Genomic DNA, 24,639 nt, shown 5'->3' on the forward strand with positions numbered 1-24,639 from the left:
CTGTAGCAACATCTGAATGCACAGTATCAGATGTTGCTACTGACCCTGGGCCTAGTGTAGTAGTAATTTTGTAATATAATTAGACCATTAACTGCATCATCCAATGCACATAAACGCGTGGCTGTAAAGAGACACAGACACAAACATGCATGCACACACAGACGTGTCACTGCTCTAGCTTGATGAATTGTATTATATTCATAGAAACTAATAAAAAGTTGTTAAACCTACTGTTATGTGATCTGTTGTGTATTAAGGGGAATGGTTGCAACAACTGTTGCAATCATCCCCCTTCCTGTCAGGCATGATACAATTTCATGTAGTAGCTAAACTAGGTGATCTTGATATATTCTAGCTATATTAGCTAGAAGCAAATTTATAATTTAAGCCATATAGGCCTCAGCTAAATAGCAAAAACAGTGACAACAGTTTAACAAAAACAAAGATAAATAGAAAAAAATACTTTCATACCCTAAAAACTGGTGTTTGCCCCCCCCCACACACACACACACACAATTTATCCTGGATGATCTCTTGAATCTGCATGCTTTTTCTCAGCGGGGGGAGCATCCAACTAAGCATTAGCAGTGTAAGTGTTATCACGCACTCTTATTTCTGATTGAAGAAAAATGGCATGTTGCAACCATAGCCTGTTGCAATCGTCCCCGGTCTCCCCCCTTGTTATGAATCCAATCTTTCTCAAGTCTCTTTTACAATAATTTGTGGTTTTGTTTTTGGAAATTTCCGTATTTATGACTGCAGCAAAGACACAGTGGCAACTGGTGTTATTAGGGGATATGAAGACATGTATATTTATGAGACTGGTTTGGCGAAATAAAGTTGATTTGTATGGGTAGACTGCACCTGGCCTTGGAGGACTTTCAATGATTTGAAAAAAGGTTTGAGTTGCAAAATGCTCTAAATCATCAGACACTGGCTGTAAGCAGTTCCGCTTTACGTCTCCAATTAAATCCCATAAGAAGCAGCCTGGCCAAGAGTGCATTAACTGAAAGTAGAGTATCACTCGTGGCACAGGAGGGTTGGTATCAATCACAAAAAGTGCAATGAGTTTGAAATCTCAAGATTAGTAGCTGAAAATTGAAACAGTTTCTTATGTTGATCAAAGCAAATTTGCTTGAAGCTCATTTTCAACAAAATCCGCAACTCCCTTCTCATCTCTTGCTCCAGCCTGTCCTATAAATGGTATGGCTTTCGATGCCGATTTGTTTCTCTGATATATTTGCCAATGTTTCAGATAGCACAATAGAGTCAGAATCTGTCGATTGTACTAAAATAAACATCTTAGGTAACAAACTATAAACTTTTAGATCTCAAGTCCATGCAGGATTATTAAAAACAGGTTGTTTAATTCAATTCAAAAATACTTTAATAATCCCAAAGGGAAATTAAATAAATAGAATTAAGGCCTGTGAAGGCAGTACATTTCCACACATTTAAAGACAAAAAGGATATAAAAACTGCAATTTAAAGAAAGAAATGTCGATGATGTGAGTTTCTTTACACAAAGGTTGATGCAGAAAAATAGTTTAGACTGTCGTTATTATCAACATCCACTGGGTGGCAGTAGCGCACCAGCGAGAAGGATGCGCTTTTGTTTCCTCCATGCTGCCGTTGCTGTAAAATCACGTGATTTATTTTGAAATAACCCCTTCGCTTCGTGATGCCTACAGGACAAGAGGATTTCATAGCTTAACAAATGCTGTTAAAGTCCAAACTCACAAAGTACAAAAAATAAATAAAAATACATTCTATTATGAGTCGCTTGTGCAGACTGTCCCTGCCAGAAGCTGCACTTTACTTCTGCTGACGACTGGTGTCCGCTTCCTTTGCACAGCTCTCTGTCGTGTCTCACAGAGATCTGCTGAGATGCTTTGTGGGATGAGGAAGTGCCAGCGCAGCCCTTTGGCCCGCAGTCTTTGTCTGTCTCTCTGGGCAACATTTCCAACCATCAACGGCACACGTGGAGTCAGTCCGTGCTCACCAGCAGCAGTGGGTTGACTCTGAGATCATCCACGGGGTTCTTCATTCTCACAGCCATACGGTTTCTCTTAAGGCCTCTCTGTTTAGAAACCGAGTTAATAAAGAGTTTGTAGGGCTCAGTGTCAGTAAAGCGTAGAAAGGAGCAGCTCTCCATCATGAGGTAGATTTTCTTCTCTGCCACAGTGAAGCAGGATGGCCCTGGCTGTTCCAGACACTGTCCGATCGTTTTTCTTGTATCGAAATCTAGATTTACCTGCAGAAACAGGACATCAGTTATATAAAGCCACATAAACTGAGGAAACTGTTTCACTTCACTTCATGCATGCAGTGCTTTAACACGTTGAACTTTTACGTTTTTGTCCATTTACAAGCAGAAACTTTAGTGTATTTTAGCGGCATTTTATGTGATGCACCAACGCATAGTTTGTCAGAAATGTGAAGCAAAACAATGATACGTGGTCAATGGTACAATATTTGACAAATAAAAGAATAGAAAAGTTTGGCAATTACCCTCTCTACTCTGATACAAAGTCCTAATTCAATGTTAGTTTGTTCTACGAATGCCTTAGAGGGCCCTAGAGAACATTAGTAAATAAACAACACGATCAAGTCCAAGGAATATAAAAGACAGGTCAGAAAGGAAGTTGTGAAAAGGTTTAAAGCAGGTTCAGGCTCTAAAACAGTATCTCAAGCTTACAGAGTTCTGTTCAATTCATCATCTGGGAATGGAAAAAATCTGACACAACGGCAGAACTGCTAAGCCACCTAAAGGCTGAAGCCAGGCAAGGGAAATATTAATCAGAGTAGCAGCCATGACCCGTGGTGGCTCTGGGGGAGCTGCAGAGATCCACAGGCTCGGTTTACCCCAAGCAAATTAGGAGACAGACAAACATGTAATTAAAGAAGCTCTGGTAAATAAAATAAAATTGACCTACAAGCAAAATGCAATGTGTGTGGCATCAAACTAACACTGCTCATCGACCTAAGCCTACCAATCCTGTAGTGAAACACTGAGGTGGCAGCATCATGATGTGGGGATGCTTTTCTCCAGAAATGTCAGGGAAGATGGATGGAGCTAAAAAAGCAGTAAAACGTTTGTTGACAAGCAAAGCTGCTTGGGGCCCGAGGAGAATGAAAGCTTGAATTCCAGCTAATGGTGGTTATGTAAAGTATTGCATAAGCACATTTATGAACATGCATGCCACACTTTTTAGAATTTATAATAAATGAGAAAGACATGAACAATTTTAACAACCGTTCACATTTATGGCCTACTGTGCGTTGGGCTATCACATATGTTCCCAATAAATAACACCGACTATTGTCGTTGTATCCTGACAAATAAAAAAGTTCTAAGGTTGTGAAAACATTTCCATGTGAAAGTAAATTTGGTTGCATAAGTCTATTTGAAATGAACTCTTCTCACCTGTTTGGGGGACCCATCCCTTATAAACTCTTCATAAATACTCGCTGCTATTTGTGACCGCTCCTCTTGACTCTGACATGTCTGATAATCTTTACAGGCGAGCCAGAAATCCAGATTTTCTTCGCAGAACTCCGACCTCAGAAAATCCCGAAACGCCTCTCTTCCACCTTTTGCAGAAAAGAACGGAACTGCATTATGAAGATAGCGGTAGCCAACCATGACATTGGTTCTGAACTGCCTGAAAGCAGAAGGAAATTACTTTTCTTGGAAAGGACCGTCTCAAGAGAGTCTCCCAACAGGCTGGTTTCATATGTTTCCTGTCTGCGAAGAGGAGAAAATAGTTTTCACATTTCAAAGAAAAGCATTGGGACATAAGGTTTGTTGCAGTAAAAACAACTGGCGATCTGCATCTATGGTAATGGACTCTGCATACAAAGAACACAGTACATCTAAATCACCATAGAACGACTCTAGATAGTGAAACATGAACATAAAACAAATAGCTTTGGGCATCCCTTAAGTTATCCCAAATAAACTCCACTTACGTTTTCTTTGTGTCCTTAGAGTGCGACTTCTTAAGGAATCCATTCATTGTCAAAATGAATCACATCAACAGTGGATGATCATTTGTGTAAATTGCAGGGCGTGCAGCTCAGTCCTTGGAAGAATCACTCCTACATTAAGTTTATAAGTTCCAACTGGATCCCAGCTTCCTGTCCACTGACTGAGTAACCAGAATCACCACCGTGCAGACACATTTCTTCCCGAAGTCTACCTTTCAGCACAATATCCCTTTTAGATGTGCGGTGTGGCACACACAAAACCTTAAGCTCTTCCTTGTGGTTTAATTATAGAACAACCTGTAGAGTGTTGCTCCACATTCTTCACCCTCACAAGTGTAAACAGGTTGATAAGTCTCCACGTCATCAGGCCAACCCTTCAGGCCTGTGCTATTCTTAGTGTCACGTTGTTTCATCAGGAATTTGGCTGCATTTTTATTGAAAATTCCTATGGGCCTTGGGTGTTAGGGTTTTTTATGAGTCTGTTTTCTTCATTTCCCTGTTGTCAGTGTTCCTCGGGGTGTTTCCTTATTGGTTCATTCCTTTGTGTTTGGTTTCTTAGTTTGTGTTCTGTTCTTTGTACATTTGGTACTATTCACTGGTATATCTCTGTTCGATTTCTCACTTATTTTGATTCTTTGGATCTCTATTTAGCTCCTTTTCATGTGAATTAGTCTCCCTTCCTCAGTCTCCCTGCAATCCTTCTCCCCCTGCAGCTTTACATCATCTCCATGTTCTCCAGTATATATTATCATCAGTTCTCATTGTTCTTCGCTGGATTCTTCCATGAAACCGCTCTATATTCAGTTGCTCCGCTACACTGCCTGTCATTCTCTTGTGCTACACAGCCTGTTCCTTCCGTGTCTCCTATTGTACATTGTCCTATTTTTTCATTATTCTCAGTAAAACCTATTCTCAGATTTTGTCACAGCCACTCTCTGCAGTCACTCTCTGCATCCTTCTCAATCACCAGCATGACAGGAATTCCACCAGACCCTTTAGCTATTGTTTAGTCAGTGAATCTAAGTTGATTTAACATCCATTTTCTTCTATGTTTTTACAGTAAATTATAGAGGTGTAATGAGATCTTAGGGCACAAGACCTTAGGAGGTTGTCAGAGTTGTCTCACTCAGAGCTATTCCCTCACTGTCATTATGGGATTGTGACTGGAAAAACAACTATAAGATACACTCCAGCCCAAGATCTTACCACTGGGCAAAAAAAAAATGCAAGTATTTACATATTGGGGATCACAGACAGGTTTTAAATGGATAATCAAAATGTTCAAAGAGACAAAAGAAAAGTGGGTAAAATATTAAGAATGGCATTTTACTTGAACAGGTTGTTCACCATGTGATCAAATGTTTGAGGCTATGTCAGAATCTGTGTATGAATCTACCTATTATGTGATTTTCTATCAGGCATTCAAACTGCCATGGCAAGGACTATAAGGTTTTCTTTCTATGAATGTGACAGGATTTTGAGTGTCATTTGGAGCATATATGACAAAGCAATAAATCTTTCTCTCTCTCATTTTTTCTCCTGTGTTTATGACTACCACAGAATTAGACCAGCATACATATTACAACATTTGGACCATTTTAACTCACACTGACACCTTTTAAATATAAAAAACATTTAAGTATTCCCGAAACCTTTGCCTGTAGCCTTTCTTATTTTGTTCTGTTTAAATCTAATATCATATGTTGTTCTGTCTTGTGAACTGGATATTTCTATTAAATTGTCAACATTTTTATTGATATTTTCATAGAACTATGGAGAAAAGCATGACCCCATGCACACAAGATTGTGGTGCATGCAGTTAGTAAACAAACTTCATCCAGGACACACGGAGGCAGAGTCAACACTTATGTTGAAACAAAGAATTTGGCCATTAAGCTGATGAACTGCTCAATGCAACCACACATTCGTAGTAATGCTGTGCACAAGTCCATTCCCATTCCCAATACCATTTCAAAAATAAACCTGTCTTCAGGCCCTGCTGGTTAAGAAGGGACTCTTTTAATTATGGACTCCTACTAGATGACCCCAGAGGTTGGGTTTGGAGAATTAGAAAAAAAAAATATTGAGAAAATCATCTCACTAAATGGAACCTTTTAACAGATTTACTCACCAAATAATAAATGGCTTACACATGATAGGAGATCTTTTGGCTGTGTGCATGAGTGGGCCTTTCTAATAACATCCCAGCAGCAAATGAACATTTTACCAACGACAGATGAGTATTTCTGTGGCCCCGAAGTAAGCAATCAGTAGGTTAGGGCCTGTACGATAAGAATTGATAATAGGCTTTGAAAAATGTTCCTCTAGTACAAATGCATGAGGCAGGGCTTTCTGGCACCAGATTTGTCACTTTGAAAAACAAGATCCAACCTGCTTACAAAGCATTTAAGGGGGGAAGTGGTAGCATTATGCAGCTAAATGAATGTACTTGATTCACCTTTATCAAAGCAGGAGTATAGAGTAAACTATGTGATGTCAAGGCGGAAAGACAGCATGTTTTACAACTATTTTGAGTCCATCACTGAACAGTGAGGAATGTTATTTCCAAGTGAGAACACTACAATCGAGGCAGTGACCCTTTTCCCCAGGGGAAAACCTCCTGGTGAATTTCCAACAGCATCAACCCATCCAGTGCTCAGAGAAATCGCGAAGAATGCAAGAACCTCATCACAGACACATGCCTTAGTTAACATGTTAATTAAAGCTCATTGCAGTAAAATAAGAAAATTTTTTAGCAATTAGGTTGAGCAAAAATAGCAATAAAAATATACCAATTATCAATGCTGCCGGTGGAGACAGGACAGAGATGATGGTTTGGGTTTGCTGTGAAGCTACACCTCACGGTCACTTGTGAAATGTGAGACATTTTGGTTTGACAGCTGAATGAAAATGATCCCAAGCACAACAAAAGATCAACAAGAGAATGACTTCGATTCTGTTCTCCCCTGGAATGTGGGAGTAGGACTTAAATATGGAGGGTAGGGTGTGGGGGGCGCTGAGCGCCAATGCCTGGACCTGGGAAGTATAGGATGTGTGTGGTGAGTGCAAGAGTGTGAACTGCATCCCCCCTTTTTTCGTGGGTAAGAGAGGATGCATGTTGTGACACTAGGGTGGAAGCGTCTGAATGTGACTGTGTATCCGGTTTTCTGTTTATGAGGCTGGGTGGACTGCCCCCTATCCTGGGTGTGGAGCCCATTCCCCCCATCCTGCTCCCATCTGCTGGCTGGCGCCTTGGTGCGTTGGTGATCCTCGGTGTCTGAGGCTGGGTGTTCGGGTGAGTGTTGTCTCAGTCCTGGCGGCTGCTACGTGGGGCTTGGGCCCTGTGGCTCTATCACGGCCCCGCGGGGGGGCGGGGTTCCCATGGGCCTCGGGTCTTTGGGCCCATGGCTGGATCCACTCCGGCGTAGCTGGCTGCCAGCGGTCCCCAGGGCTTTGGCACTGTGGTTGTTGGAGATTTTCCTGGGGCTTCTCTCTGCTCTTCCTTGGGATGTGGGAGGCAGCGGTCACTGTGTCCCTGAGCACCTTTGCTCTGGGGGTCCTTTTGGGCATCTGGGGTTCTGGTTTCCCCAGTGTCTGCCTTAGCGCTCCGGGGGCCGTGTCTTTGGCTCCTTGCAACCACTATTAAGCATTTCTCTTATGGATAAACCTTACATATACAAGTGCGCTCTCGGAAACACTTGCAGGTGCTTACAGATTCCCTTCTATACAGAAAACCCCTGTTATTAGCTTTAGCTGTCACTTTATCCATCTTGTATTAAATAATACCATGTATTTTTCAGTGATGTTATTAAGGAGTTGGTTGTTTGTACCTGTGATACTTTATCAGATGGTTTTGCTGTTCATTTCATATCTCTCTTTGCAGGTGTAAAGGCAGACTCTGACTTAACTGCTGCTATCATCTTTGTCAGCATAGCAACTCCATGGCGTGAGAGAATCTACAACAGCTGTCACTTTTGTGTTGAGTGACAAACATAAAACATGTTCACTTCCTTCTTAACCAGACATGAACTTAAGAAAACACAGAAAAGAGTTGCATGGAAGAATGTAAAAGTAAAGGCTTCTGAAATATGGCCAAGAGCGTAACTAGTTAAACTACTCTTGTGGACAACATTTAATATTTTTGTTGTCACAGTCTTCATAACAACCAGGAACTACATGACAGAATGGAGTGCATGAACAAAAGGCAACTGTCTGCATCACACGATCAGTAAAAATCTAAACGAAGCAGCTTAATTCTCTTTTTTTCCTTTCTTGCATTTTCTAGAGCTTGATCAACATAATGTCACAGACAAACATGAAGCAGATCAGACAAGATCTGCAACACCGGCCAAGTCAGGAACTTTATTTAGCAATTGCAACAGAGATAGCTATCACTAAAAGCATCTCCTGATAAACATCTAAGCGAACCAGGTTACTCTGAAGCAAACTCTGGATCTTTAAGCATTCACATTCTAAAACCTTGACCGATCAGACCTGAGTGGGATCTACACTAAACAGAGGTTCTTAAAAGCATAGTCTGTATATTTATGAGCATTTCAAAGCAGATTCTACAATGATGAGTTTTTATTAGTTTTCTGTATTTGTGACAAAAACTTAATCCAATGTTAAATTATGGTCTTGGCCTTCTTGTGAATACAGTGTGTACGTCATTGCTCAAACAAGCAAATTGCACATTGCATCTGTGCATGCATGAGTCATACAAGTTTGAAAATTTTGGTTACCAAACAAACCCCGCTATCACTGTAATTTGTGTGGAGTGCAGGTAGTGGACATGAACATGAGCTCACGGGCATTAGTTTTAAGGCTTTGAAAGCCTTAATATAGGTTCTGTACAATGACTGTTGCACTTTGTGCCATGTTCAATATCTCTAACAGAATTTTTATGCTTAAACAGTGGTGGAAAAAACACGACTGCAAGGCTCCCAACAGAAAAGAAAGACCCAGATGGACATTAACGATGGACTAAACTAACAGTTTTTTGCACACATTTATTGTTTCTAATATTCATCTTTATGTAGGCTATCTAATCTTGAAACTGAGGAAGTTGGTAATAGCCAACAGAGGAATCAGCCCAACAGAAATTTTATTTTGCCCACAGTCACTTATTAAATAATTCAAATGTTGACAAACAGAGCAAATGAACACTCTATACTAATTTAGGGGCACCATACACCGTCATATTGCTTCACTCACGTTAATGTGGCCAAAACAGCACTTCATTGAGGTTAATTGAGGGTTTTAGCGGATGAGAGAAATATAATAAGGTTACAGTAATACACCACTGTTTTAAAAACTACTACGACATATTCCTCTTTATCAGGTGCCCTGTGCAAAAGCATTTTATCATGCTCTGTTGGTACATGCTGTCAGCACATAACCCCGTGCCCAGTGGCATCTCAAGATTGTCAACCCATACGGTGCTTCAGAGGTGTTTGGGTCGCCGAGATGGCCGTGGGGAACCTTGAACCTGCTTCCAACCCCTTCACCCCTCACTGAAGAAAATACCTGTCTCCCCCTCACGTCATAGTTGCACTCTGTTTTTTCAGCCCCATCTCTTAACTCGCTCTTTCTTGGTCCTACAGCGGCCTGCACCTTTAGCCAAGTCAGTACTTTAAGCACTTAAGAGACAATGTCCCTGAAAAGGACAGACAGTGTCACTTGACAGTCAGTGTTTTAAAGAAAATCATAGTTCTCTTCAGTGCATGTTTTTGGTAGAATTTTTTTTTACCCATAATGCACTACGCAACCTGAAATCTGCAACTCGCTTAATGAGAGCTGGGTGTGTAAATAGATCTCAACTAAATGTCTACAAAAATGTAAAACCTTAGAATGCCATTGGGCAGTTTTTTATTACACAATCTTAACTATTACTAAAGTGAGACATTTAATTGTGGACATGAAAACGTTTTGGTGTTTTCTTCATATATTCTGCAGGTATAGGTTTGCAGCAAGACCTTGAGGCACACATTCAAATCAATAACTGTTGACACACTGTTGCTGTTTATCATAGCGTGCATCGCTGACTCACTGCAGCATATACAGAAAACTGACTTAGTTATGCACAAAATGTCAATTTCTAGTGTGTTTCTGTGGTCATGGATTGCTAATGTTACCTTTTTTGAAAATCTAATCACATCTTCACTGTTCAGCCAAGATTGCTGAAAGTTAATATATATTTTAAATCTTTTTAGAAGGTAAGTGAACTGCATAACTGCTAACAGATCCCTATCTAACATTACTAGAGTTGTGGAAAATATGATTATTTATTTGTATTCATCAGGCATTTTTATGGAAAACAATAAGAGTTGCCTTTTAATCCCTAAACTGTGTCTTGGAAGATTACAGAATGTGGGGGTTAGCTCTGAGGGATAACATGCACCGCTCACAGGGTGTTTGTTTTTAAGGTCTGAAAGCTATTTTATGGTTCTTGAGGTCATCTGGGTTGACCCCTTATAGAACATCTGGGTGCTAAATCAGCCTTGCTTCACAAAGAACAGATATCCTTTGTTTCGGAGCAGATAGGACCTGGAGCCTCAATGTCTGTCCCCCCAAACTAATCGGGAGGGGCTTCTCAGTCTATTAAAACATGCGTTTGGGGGTATGAGAGCAGACAAATCGCTTGCAGCACCATGGGGTAGTATGTCGGGTAAATATACTAAATACTGTGATATGGTAACGTAAGTTTTTTGTCTCCTTTGGAATTACAAATGTAATAAATACAAAGGAAGAAACAATAATAAGAGACCAAACACTTATAACATACATTATAAGTGTTTGGTCTCTGATAATTGTTTCTTCCTTTGCTGCCAAATCTTTGAACCGGGTGAGACGGGCCGCGGGGAATGGAACGGGCCCAAATCTTAACACTAGCAAAGCAAAAAATAAAAGCAAAAAAGTCCTGACTTCTTACTTAAGTAAAATAATTCAAAATCATGACCAATCTTGACCAGTCACGACCAGCCACTGTGAAAAGATTCTTTTCTCAGTTATAGATTGTTTTTCACATTTTGCTTTGTGTCCCAGAAAATGAATTTCAGACAATAATAACCCGAGTTAATACAAAAGAAGTGTTTAAATGAGGATTTATCAAAGAAAAAAAAGCTATCCATAAAAATATAACTCTGGCTCCTCACAAAAATGTGATGTGTTGATTTGGAAAAAATATTCGGTGACCTGACAAGCAAGAAGCAAGGTGAATAAAGGATTTTGGTAACATAACTCAGCAGACCGGAATGGACTGGCAACAGGGGGATGAGGACAACAGCGGATCTGGAGATGGAGCAACTGAACCGAGGAGTGTTTAAACTCGGGGGTTTGATTACGGAATGCTACGCATGCAAATAAACGAACAGATGAGGCACAACTGTGAGAGACAAGTAAGCCGAGGCATGGAGGGAAATGACTAATACTAGTAAACCACTGAAATATGAGATGGTACAGACCAAAATTACCAAACCATACTTAATACTCTATCAGTCATGACAATATCATATTAACGTCAAATTTGGTCAAAGTGGTGTGATGGCGTGACTCAATTAAAGTTCTGACGTAGATCTAATTCAGATGTTGTGTCATGACAGCATCTAAAGCGTCCTGAAGTTCTTCCTAAAAATCCCTCCAGTGTGGCTGAGTTAAATCAAAGATGAGCAGCCCAAAGTTCTGCCAGATTGAAATAAAAAGCTTATTGCTAGTTTATTCATGCTTGATGGCAGGTATTAGGCTTAGCGGGAATTGCTTTTTCATATAAGGCCAGGTTGGTTTGGAATAATTTGGAATCCTTTAAAAACTGCATTTTGTGTGTCTTCTGCGCTGGTGTCGATTCTGAGTCACCCAGAACATGAAAAAAGCAAAAACAGCCAATATGAATTTGGACTCCATAAAGTTGGAAAATTGTATATTCCCAAATAGCTACTGCTCCACGTGTGAATTAAACTCAAGGCGGCTCAGCATTACTGAACTCTGCAGTGTGATATTTTCTGCTCTGGGCCTCTTTTAACAATATTAATGGAAAATGTTCAGCATATAAAACTACAATGTTCTAAAATAAGAGGTTTTATAATCCCCATTATAGTCATAAATATAGAAACCATGTTTGCATGACAATTAGGGTCACAGCAATATACCTCTAGTTACATACCATATACGAGCAGAGAAGATGTGAAAGTTTTACAAGTTTTCATTTGCAATTCACATCAGGGTTGGCGCATTTATTGTTGGCTTTACCATGGTGCCATTAATGTGAGATTTCTCTTCAGGTCAGCTGGAAAGACGTCTGGGTGGCTTATATCGGTTTTCCATCTGATGTGCCCTGTCATATATTTGATTATTCTTTATTTCTTGGTAAAGACAGGCTCAATATGTAAATATTGAGTGATTGGACAAATATACACTCACAAGTAAAGACAGTTGAGGATCAAAGTTGAGCACCTAGAAAAAAAGGGACCAATTTAGACTTAATCTATTACAGGCCTACATGCAGAACAGTGATTAGTTTATAAATCCTTTAATTGCAAGTTGTACCGGGCCGGTTCAAGGTGTACTCCACGTCTTGCCCAATTACCGCTGGAGATAGGCACAGAATTTGATACCATTCACAATTTGATTGCACAATGTCAGGCTGTTTTGTGCACCTCCATGAGGCCTGAGGTTAAGAGGGGTGGATATGTGAGGAGAACCAACACACTTTATGCAAGGCCCTGTTGTAAAGAGTGCAGCCTAATTGGGCGGTTGTATGTAAATAACCAAGCAACCCCGTTATAAACCAAAAATGTGACTCCTATCAAATGCTTTCAAGAGTTAGCCATGCTGCCCAGTGCACTACAAGCATTTTTGGTATCTTCTGACCTTTATTCAATGTTTTTGAGTGCTTTAGCAATTGCTTGTAATGCATTGCTTGTCTTGTCATGCCTTAACTCATATGCCATCTAGTTCCAGGATGTTCCATTGTTATTTGATGTTATGAACCTACATAAAGTAGCACATAATTATAAGAAAAAAATTATAGTTTTCAAAGTACATATTTTTTTTTTTTACAAATACAAATCTGGGCTGTGACATGCATTGGCTTTTGTATAACTCTAAATGAAATCCAATGGAGCCTACCACCTCCAGAAATCACATAGTTACATAGTCCATCTGTGTGTTATGTAATCTCAGTATAAATGCAACCGTTCTGTGAAGGCCTCCGAGGTATGTTAGAGAACATCAGCAAAAAAACAGCACCACAAAGACACCAGAAAAGACCATACACAACGTTTTCGAAAGATTTAAAGCAAGGTTTGTCAGGATTTGGTGTTGTGCTGCTTCTTGTGCTGCTCTAGGTGGCTTCTGGAGGGCAGAGCTGAGCTGACCTGCATCACCACTCACCTGTTTTCCATCATCAGCTGCTGTATATGAGGAACTGGCTACCGACCACTCAATGCCTGAGTGTTGAATCATCTGTGCTGCCTCAAGATGCTAGAATCATCCCAATGACTCATTCGTTGCTCCTTGTCTCTCCCGCTACCTAGCCTTCTGTGTTACCTTTTAAAGGTGCCTTGTTAGAAGGGTAAGTTTACATTCTCTGTAAGCTTCCTTGTTCTTCTTCATCAGCCTTCTGTCAGTTATCCTTCTGGTTTCAAGTTCACGTGTAGCTGCTGCTATCACATCTATTTAGTCAGAATCCATGATTTATTCTTTGACAGAAGAACAGCAAGATGTGCCTTGACCAGCGTAACTTGGTGTGGTTTACTGATGATGCGTACTGCTTACATTTTCATTTGATACTGTGATTGGCTAAAACCAACCTTTGGTAGGCGGGCACTAGGTGTCACTTCATCCAATTAGTTGGGAAAATTCTGCTGATTGTCTGTTTTTTTTTTTACCTTGAACGGATTTGATGGGAGCAGTCCCAGATTAATAATGTTCAGAACGGAAAGTACTACACATTATCAATCTGGCTGGCCAGGTTAGACTCCTGAAGCTAACCAAGCCTTCCTGAAATTTAGAGTTTTTCTCAAGCACCTGTCCTTGTAGAGCCTGATCCCCTAAAGTAGTCTATTAAGGAGGTGGATTAGAATTAAACAAATATATTGAAAAGCAAAATACATTTCTAATAAAAAGACTTTGATTTGAAAGCTTGGAACATGGCAATAAGTCAGGAAGCTTCTCAGCTAATAAGCTAAAAATAAATAAAGAAAAAACAACTATATTTGCAGTTACATATTCAACTGGCAAACATTATATGATCCTGAAAGTATACACGACACCTTATGAGATTTCTACAAATCTTTATACACATCGCAGATAAACCCATCAGGTAATGACATCGAGCAATTTCTGGATAAAATTGCACTTCCTAAATTATCAGATAGTCAAACAATGACCTTGGATTCACCACTGACAACAGTCAAAATTCAGGAAGTTCTAAAAAGCATCCCCAATAAAAAGGCTCCTGGTCCAGATGGATTCCCAGCTGGGTTTTATAAAGAATTCTGGAATATTCTGGCACCAACGTTCCACAGAATGTTGCAGGAAACTCAGGAAAATGGCAGATTCCCGGCTAATATGAATTCTGCTACCATTAGTCTCCTGCTTAAGCCAGGCAAAGAACCTGTGTTTCCTACCAGCTATCGTCCCATATCCCTTATTAACGTGGATGTTAAAATAATCTGTAAAGCTCTTTCAAAAATGATTAGATAAAGTCACTCCCCTCATAATACAACCTGATCAAATTGGTTTAATTAACCTTTACCTTCCCGTTTCTTTGTCCATTGAACATGAAATAGTCCAAGCATAAAATCTAATAAAGTTTCTTGCATATATAAATCAAATGGAGAACTATGGCGAAAGCAGTAAGGCTCCACCTGTGGACCTCGGACCCTCATACCACCCTCATGGAGTCTGTTTCTGATCGTCTGAGCAGACACATGCACATTGGTGGCCTGCTGGAGGTCTTGTTGCAGGGCTCTGGCAGAGTTCCTCCTGTTCCTCCTTGCACAAAGGCAGAGGTAGTGGTCCTGCTACAGAGTTGTTGCCCTCCTACAGCCTCCTCTATGTCTCCTGATGTACTGGCCTGTCTCCTGGTAGCGGCTCTATGATCTGGATGCTATGCTGACAGACACAGCAAACCTTCTTGCCACAGCTCTCATTGATGTGCCATCCTGCACTACCTGAGCCACTTGTGTGGGTTGTAGACTCATGCTACCACTAGAGTGAAAGCACCGCCGGCATTCAAAAGTGACCAAAACATACCGTTCAGAAAGCAGAGGAACTGAGAAGTGGTCTGTGGTCTCCACCTGCCTGTCTTGCTAACTGCCTCTAGTTTCCACCTGGTGTCTATTCCATCTGCTCAACAGCATGTGAAATTGATTATCAATCAGTGTTGCACTTAAATGGACAGTTTGATTTTGATTGTGCTCTTTCACCCAGCCCTCATACTCCGGAGCATGGTTGGTGGTTCCATTTCTCAAACTCGGGTCCTCTACCAGAGGCCTGGGAGCTTGAGGGTTCTTCTTAGGATCTTAGTTGTTCCTATGATTGCGCTCTATTGGACCGAGATGTTTCTCCAGGTATCTGTTGGAGCCACTTCTCCAGAGTGGGGGTTCCTGCCCAGAATGCTCCGATGACCACGGGCACTATTGTTGTTTTCACCTTTCAAGCTCTTTCTAGTTCTTCCCTGAGCCCTTGGTATTTCTCCGGTTTCTTGTGCTCTTTTCTTCCTGATGTTTCAATCACTCAGGATGGCCACGTCGATCACAACGACTGACCTCTGCTGCTTATCGATGAGCACAATGTCCGGTTGGTTGGCCATTACCATTTTGTCTGTTTGTATCTGGAAGTCCCACAGGATCTTAGCTCTGTCATTCTCCACCACCTTGGGAGGTGATTTCCATTTTGACCTGGGGGTCTCCAGTAGATATTCTGAACAGATGTTACTGTACACTATAACAGCCACTTGGTTATGGCGTACCATGTATTCCTCCCCTGCTAGTATCTTACACCCTGCTGTGAGATGTTGGATAGTTTCTGGGGCCTCTTTGCATAGCATGCACCCAGATCTACCATACCTTACCTGGTATGGTAGATCTGGGCCTCTATTGCTCTGGTGCTCAGGGTCTGCTCCTGTGCTGCCATGATCAGTGCTTCAGTGCTGTCCTTCAGTCCAGCCCTCTCTATCTATTGGTAGGATTTGGTCATATCAGTCATTTCAGCTATTTGTGTGGGTTGCAGGGTTTTTTCCTCCCCAGCTGGTTTCTTCAGTTCCTTCTCTTCCAGCTTCCATTGTCTGAGACATTCACTGAGCGCTTCCTCCTGTGGGGCCATCTTCCTGATAGCTAATATATATATATATATATATATATATATATATATATATATATATATATATATATATATATATATATATATATACATACATACATACATACATACATACATACATACACTACCACTCAAAAGTTAGCAGTCGCAAATATCTTTCTTATTTTATGAAAGGCACAGTTTCCTTTAATTAACATAATATTAAATTAATCAGAAATACAGTCTAGGCATAGTAAATGTGGCATTCTGTTTATGATGGAGTTGCCAGCCCAATCACCAGATCTCAACCCTATTGAGGTGCAGCTCGACTGTATCGTGTGTAAGAACTGCGAATCCAGCAAATCCAACTTGTGGGAGGTGCTTCAGGAAGCATTAGGTGACATTTCCTTAGATAACCTCAACAGACTGACAGATGTCTGCAAATTTGTCCTTGCTGCAAATAGAGCACTCTTTGGGGAAAGCAAAATTTGAAGGAGAAAATTATTATTTCAAGTACAAACCATTATTTCTAACGTCAATGTCTTAACTACATAGATGTTCTGGGTTGTAACATGATTAAATGTAAAAGTTTAAAGTACTTTTGCAAAGTACTTTAAACTTTGAAATGAGATTTCAAAGTTTAATGAGATTTCAAAGTTTAAATACTTTAGACCTTTGCCTTTGGATTTCAGTTTTTGCAAACACCCATCCTGTTACAGGATATTATGTTTAAATGTATGTTTATGCATAATTTTTTATCAATAATATTAATAAAATTAATTGATTAAAAATTAATAATTATAATTTGGAACACTCTGCATGACAAATATCTTACATTTCAATAGATAGGAGTCTGTCTGAACAGTCTGGCCTGGTTTTGGCTCAGACAGAAAGTGAAAATATGAAAAAAAAAAAAAAAAAGGCACTTCTGTTTTTGGTGGTGGGGCAGGTTCCAAAATAGGTCATTGGTTGTTCAGACAGCCAAGAAAAAAAAAATGTTGCCAAAATAAGGATTCTGCATTTTAAAAATGTCCAAAATCCCTGGTCCTTTGGTTGTGAATGCAACTCACATTTGTCTTTGTCTTAGTGTTGCTGCATTGAAGCTACCAGTTGTGTTTAACTATTCTGTTGCATTCCACCTCAATTCCTCACAGTTGATTCTCTCCTGTGCTGCTATGCTACATCCAACGTTATGAGCTCACATCCCTTCCCTACCAGGTTCTTCAGATGTTTCACCTCTCATCCTGTAAATACACATTTTTATCCCGCTGACTGATGAAAACTGCTCTTTATTTGGCACCAATTTTCCACCTTTGAACCCTCTCAGCCGCCTGTGAAACACACCCAACACAAAGGCTGCATTGTTGAACTGGTCAAACAACATCTTACGTGCAGGTAACGTCAATCCAGCAAATATTTAGTGTCTCAACACGTGACAGCCAGAAACGTTGCGGTTCAAAATGCTTTTGATTCCTGTATTTATTTTCTTTCACATGATTCACTGATGGTGGATGTTTACAGCATTTAGATGATTGACGACAGCAGTGACGGTTTAATGAACATTTACATAATGACATGCAAAGGAACGAAGAAGCTACTCTGACACTTTGTTTATCAAAACAAGTTCGTTGAACCTTTCGATTATATGATCCCAAAACGTCTGGAGTATTTTTTACTTGTGTGTGTGGCTCTGCCGTTGTCTCTGCTCACTCAAAAGTACACAAGCTAGATTAAAAGAGGATGTGGTGAAGCAGTCAGGCCCGAACACTTCCTCTTTAATTTTTTTGTAACCTTTCACAGAGTGATACCTGATGTGTTCTCACAGATAAACTTCCTTTTTGGTGTTTTTTCCCCCCCTTGTACAGATGCAGTTTCGGTTTTAATCCTGTCTGCTATCTGAGGCTAGTAATTTGTGAAGCCGAAGCGTATTTCTTGTTCTGATAAATGAAAGACCCAACGGTAGACAGAACAGTAAACCGACGGCACATTGAGCAGTACTGTAGTGACGTGAGAAGAAAGCCCATTCAGAATCATGATAAAGCAATGATTCATGGCAGCAAGGCTGGTGTGAGAAGAGAGTCTGTGTAGGTGGATGCATTATTTTTCATTCATTAGACACATATGAAGCACTTCGAAACTGCTTCCGTGCAACACACAAGTGGTCAAGTTCTTACTAAGAGAGGCTCTGTTAAAGATTTTTTTTTTGAGACACTCAAAACATTTATTTAGTGGCACAGTAAGTCCATTCAGCAGCCCCACATCTTAAACCCACGTGTTACTATTTTTCCTTCCTACTTGCATTTCGTGCCCTCAAAGAAAGCTTGTCCCTTAACCTTTGAGAACCAGTTGTCTTTGTAGGTTAGTGTTTTATGAAGTATAGAGACAAATTGTCATAAAAAGTATCATAACTACCAAATAATTTCATTAAATTTTCCATTACATTTTAAAAACGTTGTAATATAACCAGTTCCCATTGATTTTGGTTCTGATTCTACTTTAGCATAGACGACATTTATAAAACACATAATCAAAACAAAACAAAAAATCCCAAAGTGCTTCTGCCAGCAGAAATTATTTAACCATACAAAAGATTTAACCACATTTTCTTACCATTGATTGAGGAAACTAAAGAAATACATTATTCGTGAAAGCAGATACCAAAATGCCCCCATGTAGAAATAAACTGATGGAAGTTTGGTACAAAGCAACTTATGTCAAACAGCTCTGTTTCATGCCTGGAAATGTCAGGGCAACCAAAAGTACAAAGATACCAAATAATCAATGGGAAAACTAATTATTACCATACACAACAAACACATTAGTATTCTTTTTTTCCCCAGATACACCAGAACCTTTAACTGTATATCAGGGGCACAAACCAGATATCACAAACTGTAGAAATAGGGTGGCAATATTGTGAGAACTCATTCTTCAAAAATAAACTCTAAAATATGTATAATCTAAACAATGAGAAATCTCTTTTATACTGGGGCAATGTTGCTTTTACACTTCAATGTGCTAGAGTGACCTCTATTTATTGAAATATTTTGTTGCATTTTGTTTTAAAGTAAGTTTAGAGAGCCCGAGTTAGCAAAGACAGGTTTTGGTAAATCCAAAGCTGTTTCCAAAACTGCAAGATATTTTACATCTCACGGACCTCCCAGAGAGTGATAATTTGACAAATGTAAGGATACACTGCAAAAAGGGAACTATAACTAAGTAAAATTAGATAATTAGATGCACTGCACTCTAAATAAGATGATGGTGATCAGTTGTCACTATACTAAGTGCAAGAATCTTATTCCTTTGGCTGATCATTTAAACCGGCCTGCTCAAATCAAGAACAAATACACTCATTTTAAGAAAATTGTGCATAATTTTTGTTCCCTTTTTGCAGTGTATTGCTGTTTTAGGAGTGTGAAAATGTAGAGATAGACTATAAAAGGGACAATAGATAATAAACTGATGCTTGTTGCAATAGGGGTGCACTCACAATACAATGGGATGGAATCGTTTCACTTTATATATCCCCGAGGAGCAATTAAGTGGACTTAGAGCAGATATAAATAGATTGATTTAAAAATTGTACACAAGCAAACAGTTTCAAATCTGAAATATAGAAGCAGAAATTAGTAACAAAAAAGGAGGAATTTCATGCGGAGCAAACAACACACCTGGCACCAACGTGGTGATGATGCACATGGAAATATTTCTGAGACAGCTGATTAGAAATGAGTTATTTAAACCTCTTAGAGTTCAGTAGGGGAATAGCATTAGGACCAAAGGTCGCTCTCTTTCTCTAGGTCTTGTAGGCCAGACAGTGGAGTCTGCGGCCAGATGGCAACTGCTGGAAAGCTCTAAACAATGCGTGGGTAGGATAATATGAGCCAAAGAGCTAGCCTGCTGCTCATAGACAATGCCCAGGTCATTGGCAGGAACACCAATAATCCTATGTTATGGCCTTTTGAGACTGTGCAGGCTTCTATTAATTATGCAGATTCCACTGCAGGAGAACACCTTCCTGATTGGCTGCCAAGGAGCTGTGACCGCATTGGACCAGCAGAGGACTGCCATGCCAATCAGACCGCTGATGAGGCCCACATGCACCGTATAAAAGACTCTTGGACTCATTCCTTCAGGGGGAAGACAGCTAGTAGGAAGCTGCGTGTGAAGTTGTCTTTTCCCCACCTTTGCTGTTTGGTTGCATTGGGTTGTATAAACCACTTGTGCTTGCTTTTTTGTGTTTGTTAAGGTGTTTAGCTTTGGTTGAAGCTTGACTTTGTAGTGGCTTGTAGCTCATGTTTGGGAGGTTTTGAGGCTCCCTTTGTGTGTACTTTTATTTTCTCTATTAGTCCTCCTGGGTGGTTTTAGTTATCTTTAACCTGACCCATTGAACCGTATGTATTTTCTCTTGTATTCAACATCCCTAAAATCATTAGCCCTTATCTTTGGTTCTATTAATTGAGTTAAGAGTATTGTGTTTTGGTTATTATAAAACCCCTCCTTTTGTAAGTAAACCCTTTCACATGCCACTCCGCTTCTCTGGACACAGTATTATGTTACCTCCTCTGAACCCCTAGACAGAGGGGGCATAACATCTTAGAACACACCTTCACAGTATTATGAAGGCAGTTGCTGTTCTGTAAGGTAATAGAGTGGTACCAACAGCATGTGGCGAAAGATAAAACACTTTCAATGAATGAATGATAGAATTTCTGTAAGATCTTGTTGACAGAGAAGAAGTTTAGCTTCAGAAGATACACCCTCTGATGGCACTTGTTCAGGATTCCCTCAGTGTTAGAGGAGAACCTCAGTTTGTCACGGAGGATGGTACCTGAATATTTGTATTCCTCAACAATATCAGCTGGAGAACTATGAATCTCAGTGGTGACAGGGAGTCACTACCAGTGGTACTCGACAGTTCACAGCACTGTCTTCGTGAGAATGAGACCAAGATGAAATTTGACCAATATTTAGGGGAAAAATAAGAAACCACATTTGTTTTTTTTACAAAAAGACTAAAGGTTTCACAATTCGAAAAGTGTGTACTTGAACTATTAGGCATTGAGTAATTGAGCCTAGTAATCGCCTTCATGCTTGTCAAATTCTACAGTGATTATAATGCCAAAGGGCTAAAAACTTCTTCCTTTTTGTGTTTTCTCAAATAGGACCATTCATTCATTCATTGATTCATTCATTGAGCCCTCTAGTTTGGTGTAGATAGGAAGCTCCAAAGAAGATGGTAACTTTAGCATCCTTGGTGATTCTCTGTCCTTTCACAGTTTTCAAACAATTGTAATCTCTGTCACCATTTTCTTTTTGTCACATCTTTTTGACTGAGTTTCTCAAATGCTTCTTAATAACTAATTTAAAGCAGCGTAGGGTTCTAGAAGGCTTGTGTAGCCAACTAAATGCCGTCAGCCAGCCCTGTTCTTCATAAGCGGACTGTCAACACAACAGAACTCCACAACTACTTTCTTTATTCCACAAACATAGATATAAGATGAGGCCAAATATTCAGTAAAGGATGCACTTTTTCATATCCAGGCTTACTTAACCAGATGAGGCTAGCAGTAAAGACAGCTCTTGGTGAGACAGACATCACTTGGAGAAATGTGGTGTTATAAGCAAACTCTTGTAGCGATCACTGAAATATTCGGCTGTTAAAAGCACCATCTTTTAAAACTGAAGCATAATGCTCAAATCTAAGTGCGTGACAACTTAGTCAGTCTAGTCATGTAGATCAGTTGGTTTAAGTGGGGACTCCAGCTTTGTCAGTGGTAGAAGACACACTTTTTATGAAATACATTAAATTTAATCTGTTTCGATCTGTAATGGACATATCAGCTGCGTGCTTGCCAGGCGTATTTGGTTAAAGTCCAGGACACACATCTCTGGGATGCTGGCCCGTCTGATAGGACTGGTATCTTCTTACTTCAGAAAAGGCATCAACAAAACAGGACTGACAGATGTTGAGAACTTGTATGTGAAAGAAGTAACTCATGGAAATTGGGTCAGCACCTAAACTGAGTAAATCACAAAGATCGTCCTTTTTTTTAAATTTTTTTTTAAACATTTCGTTTTGCCAGAAATATCTGTCACTCAATGCTGCACTGACACATTTTGTTTCTTTGAACATTTCTAAACCGCTTGACGGTAAAGTCTTTGAGTATGAGTGAGTAGATAAATGAATGGGGAAAAAGAAATGAATGAATTAGTAACTGAGTCGCTTCCTGTGTTGAGGTGATGCGCTACTCATGTCAGACCTAATTTGTGGTGGTCTGTCTGACAAACGTCGATTTTAATCACAGTACACTTGAGAACACGTCTCCAGCTCCACATGTTTTTTTTTTTTATTAAACATCACAAATAGGTTTGAATATATTCACATTTACACACCCACAAGTACATTTACAACAAATAGCTTATATCATTTCATTACAGTTGTAACATATCAGCTCAGTGTGTTTGCACTGTTGCCAGAATGGGAACCTATGACATGCGTAAAGCTGTTCATAAAAGAAAAGAAGAAAAATCCACATCTCTTGTAGCATCTACTTAGATATTGCTTTAGTGCGATAACAATAAACTTGAGTGGAAGTCCGATGTGGATAACCCCCAGTGTACGCTTTCATTTTGGGTGAAAGGAGCTGTCTACTTTCAGCTGTCACTCGCAAAAAAAAAGTCCCCAGCATTTTCATTGCACAATCATCGTCTCGTCGGGAAGTCTTTTGCTTTCCAGCTCCGTTCGCATCAGCCGCGGTTTCAGAGGCGTCTTTTTGAGCACACCCGTAATTGCTCATGAGCCCGTTGAGATCTGAACTCTAAGCTGTTTCTACAAGCCAACCGCAAGTCTCAGGCAGAGTTATATGTGGTAAAGGGAATCCCTAAATACTTCTCAAACTCTAGAGGAAAGTACGAGCTTTTTGGTGAACGTTTCAGTTCTGGACTGACAGTCGTCGCCCCAGATCTCGATCAGCCAAACACAGATGGTGAACTTCTCAGTCAGTCAAGCGTCCCAGTGCAGCGCGTTTTCTTTACATCCTCATGGGTTCTGATGTAGAGTCCAGCAAAGTCCTGTAAATGTCTGACTTTAGGAAACGTGGGTATGAGTCCTTCTCCATTAATCCGTAGACAATCTTCTGGGCGTCATCAAAACAGACGGCGGACGGAACCTTTATGTTCGTCCTGATCACCTCCCTGGTCTTGTGATCGATGTTGATCTGAAATTAAAAGAAACACAACATGAAAAAATAAGAAAAAAAAAGTTGCTGAAGCAGAGGTGATTTTTCAAGAAAGCGCTGAGAAAACGTCTTTAGTATAAAAAGGTGTCTGCGTACCTCTCTGGGGGCCTCAGCCTGAATATAGCATTTGAAGATCTTTTTGGCTCTGGCAGACATTCTGAAGGAAGACTTGATCTTCTTGTAGTCCTCACACACCACCCAAAACTCCAGGTTTTCATCACTGAACTCAGACTTCAAGAAGGCCTGGAATATTTTCATCCCGTCTAAACAGATCAGGAAAGTTTGCAGCAATTAGCCAATGTTCAAGAGGAATACTTAACAAGTGATTTAAATGCAAGACGACTTATTGGGTAACTTACATTTGGAGGACAGAAGTCTCTCTAGGGATTGTGACCACTGGGACATCTCCTCAAAACAGAGACTGCAAAAGAAGAAGAGATTGTTATGAACACATGAACGGAGCAATAGAGCAGAGATGTTCAGTTTCAGGGGGACAGATTTCTTCACTTACTCCTCTGTGTTGGCTGTTTGAGATGATTTAGACTGAAGCCTGAACTTTAGGTTTCCTCCACTGCTAAACGAAGCAAAACACAGGACAGGGAGGGTTACTTTACTGAAAAATCAACGCTGAACAGCAGAAAAATGAAAACGATATAATAATAATAAAATAAAATAAAATATTTACCTGTATCCAACTGTCTTTTTGTCAGTTTCCATGTTCAGTTGCTCCCTTGGTATCAATGTGGCTAGACTTGGCATGGCAACAATGCTTTGCGCATCTGCGATTCTTTTTTTCTTCTTCAAAAAAGTCTGCTCTCTGAGTTCTGCAACTGCATCTGTTTGTTTAGACCGCGCAGCAACTCTATATATGTACAGAAGTCTGAGACGAGGATGATGAGTAACGTCAGAGCAGCAACTCCGAACAAACCACACGCAAAGAGGAAGTCGAGGATGACGCAAACAGCCGCGCAAACGTGCACCATACAGCTACAGCTGTCTGACTGTACTGTACTCTACCTGGCTTGGTTTTCGGTCTGGGTGATGCAAATTCAGTGGCGGAAAATTCAGCAGCATAGGCAAATGTTTCATTATCTCTCCCTGCTTT

General features: G+C 40.1%; 2 protein-coding genes across 3 annotated transcripts; both read right to left on the reverse strand.

The window, feature by feature from the left end:
- Positions 1-1,566: 1,566 nt before the first annotated feature.
- Positions 1,567-4,422, reverse strand: LOC105925205 (regulator of G-protein signaling 21). The gene is made up of 4 exons (XM_012860937.3): positions 3,973-4,422; positions 3,687-3,748; positions 3,428-3,594; positions 1,567-2,254 (listed from the first exon to the last, which is right to left on the reverse strand). Exons 1-4 carry the CDS (start codon positions 4,017-4,019, stop codon positions 1,988-1,990), a joined length of 543 nt encoding a protein of 180 aa, XP_012716391.1. The 5' UTR covers positions 4,020-4,422; the 3' UTR covers positions 1,567-1,987.
- An 18,197-nt stretch (positions 4,423-22,619) lies between these two features.
- Positions 22,620-24,403, reverse strand: LOC105925204 (regulator of G-protein signaling 13). Of its 2 annotated transcripts, none has more exons than XM_012860935.3 (5): positions 24,220-24,403; positions 24,046-24,105; positions 23,894-23,955; positions 23,631-23,797; positions 22,620-23,513 (listed from the first exon to the last, which is right to left on the reverse strand). In XM_012860935.3, the coding sequence occupies exons 1-5, from the start codon at positions 24,291-24,293 to the stop codon at positions 23,328-23,330; spliced, it is 549 nt and encodes a 182-aa protein (XP_012716389.1). In that variant the 5' UTR covers positions 24,294-24,403; the 3' UTR covers positions 22,620-23,327. The 2 variants fall into 2 exon arrangements, with proteins under 2 accessions (XP_012716389.1, XP_012716388.1); XM_012860934.3 differs by having other exon boundaries at positions 24,046-24,108; positions 24,220-24,400.
- Positions 24,404-24,639: the final 236 nt, after the last annotated feature.

This window comes from Fundulus heteroclitus, chromosome 6 (genome assembly GCF_011125445.2).
Source record: "Fundulus heteroclitus isolate FHET01 chromosome 6, MU-UCD_Fhet_4.1, whole genome shotgun sequence".
Lineage (NCBI taxonomy): Eukaryota > Metazoa > Chordata > Actinopteri > Cyprinodontiformes > Fundulidae > Fundulus > Fundulus heteroclitus.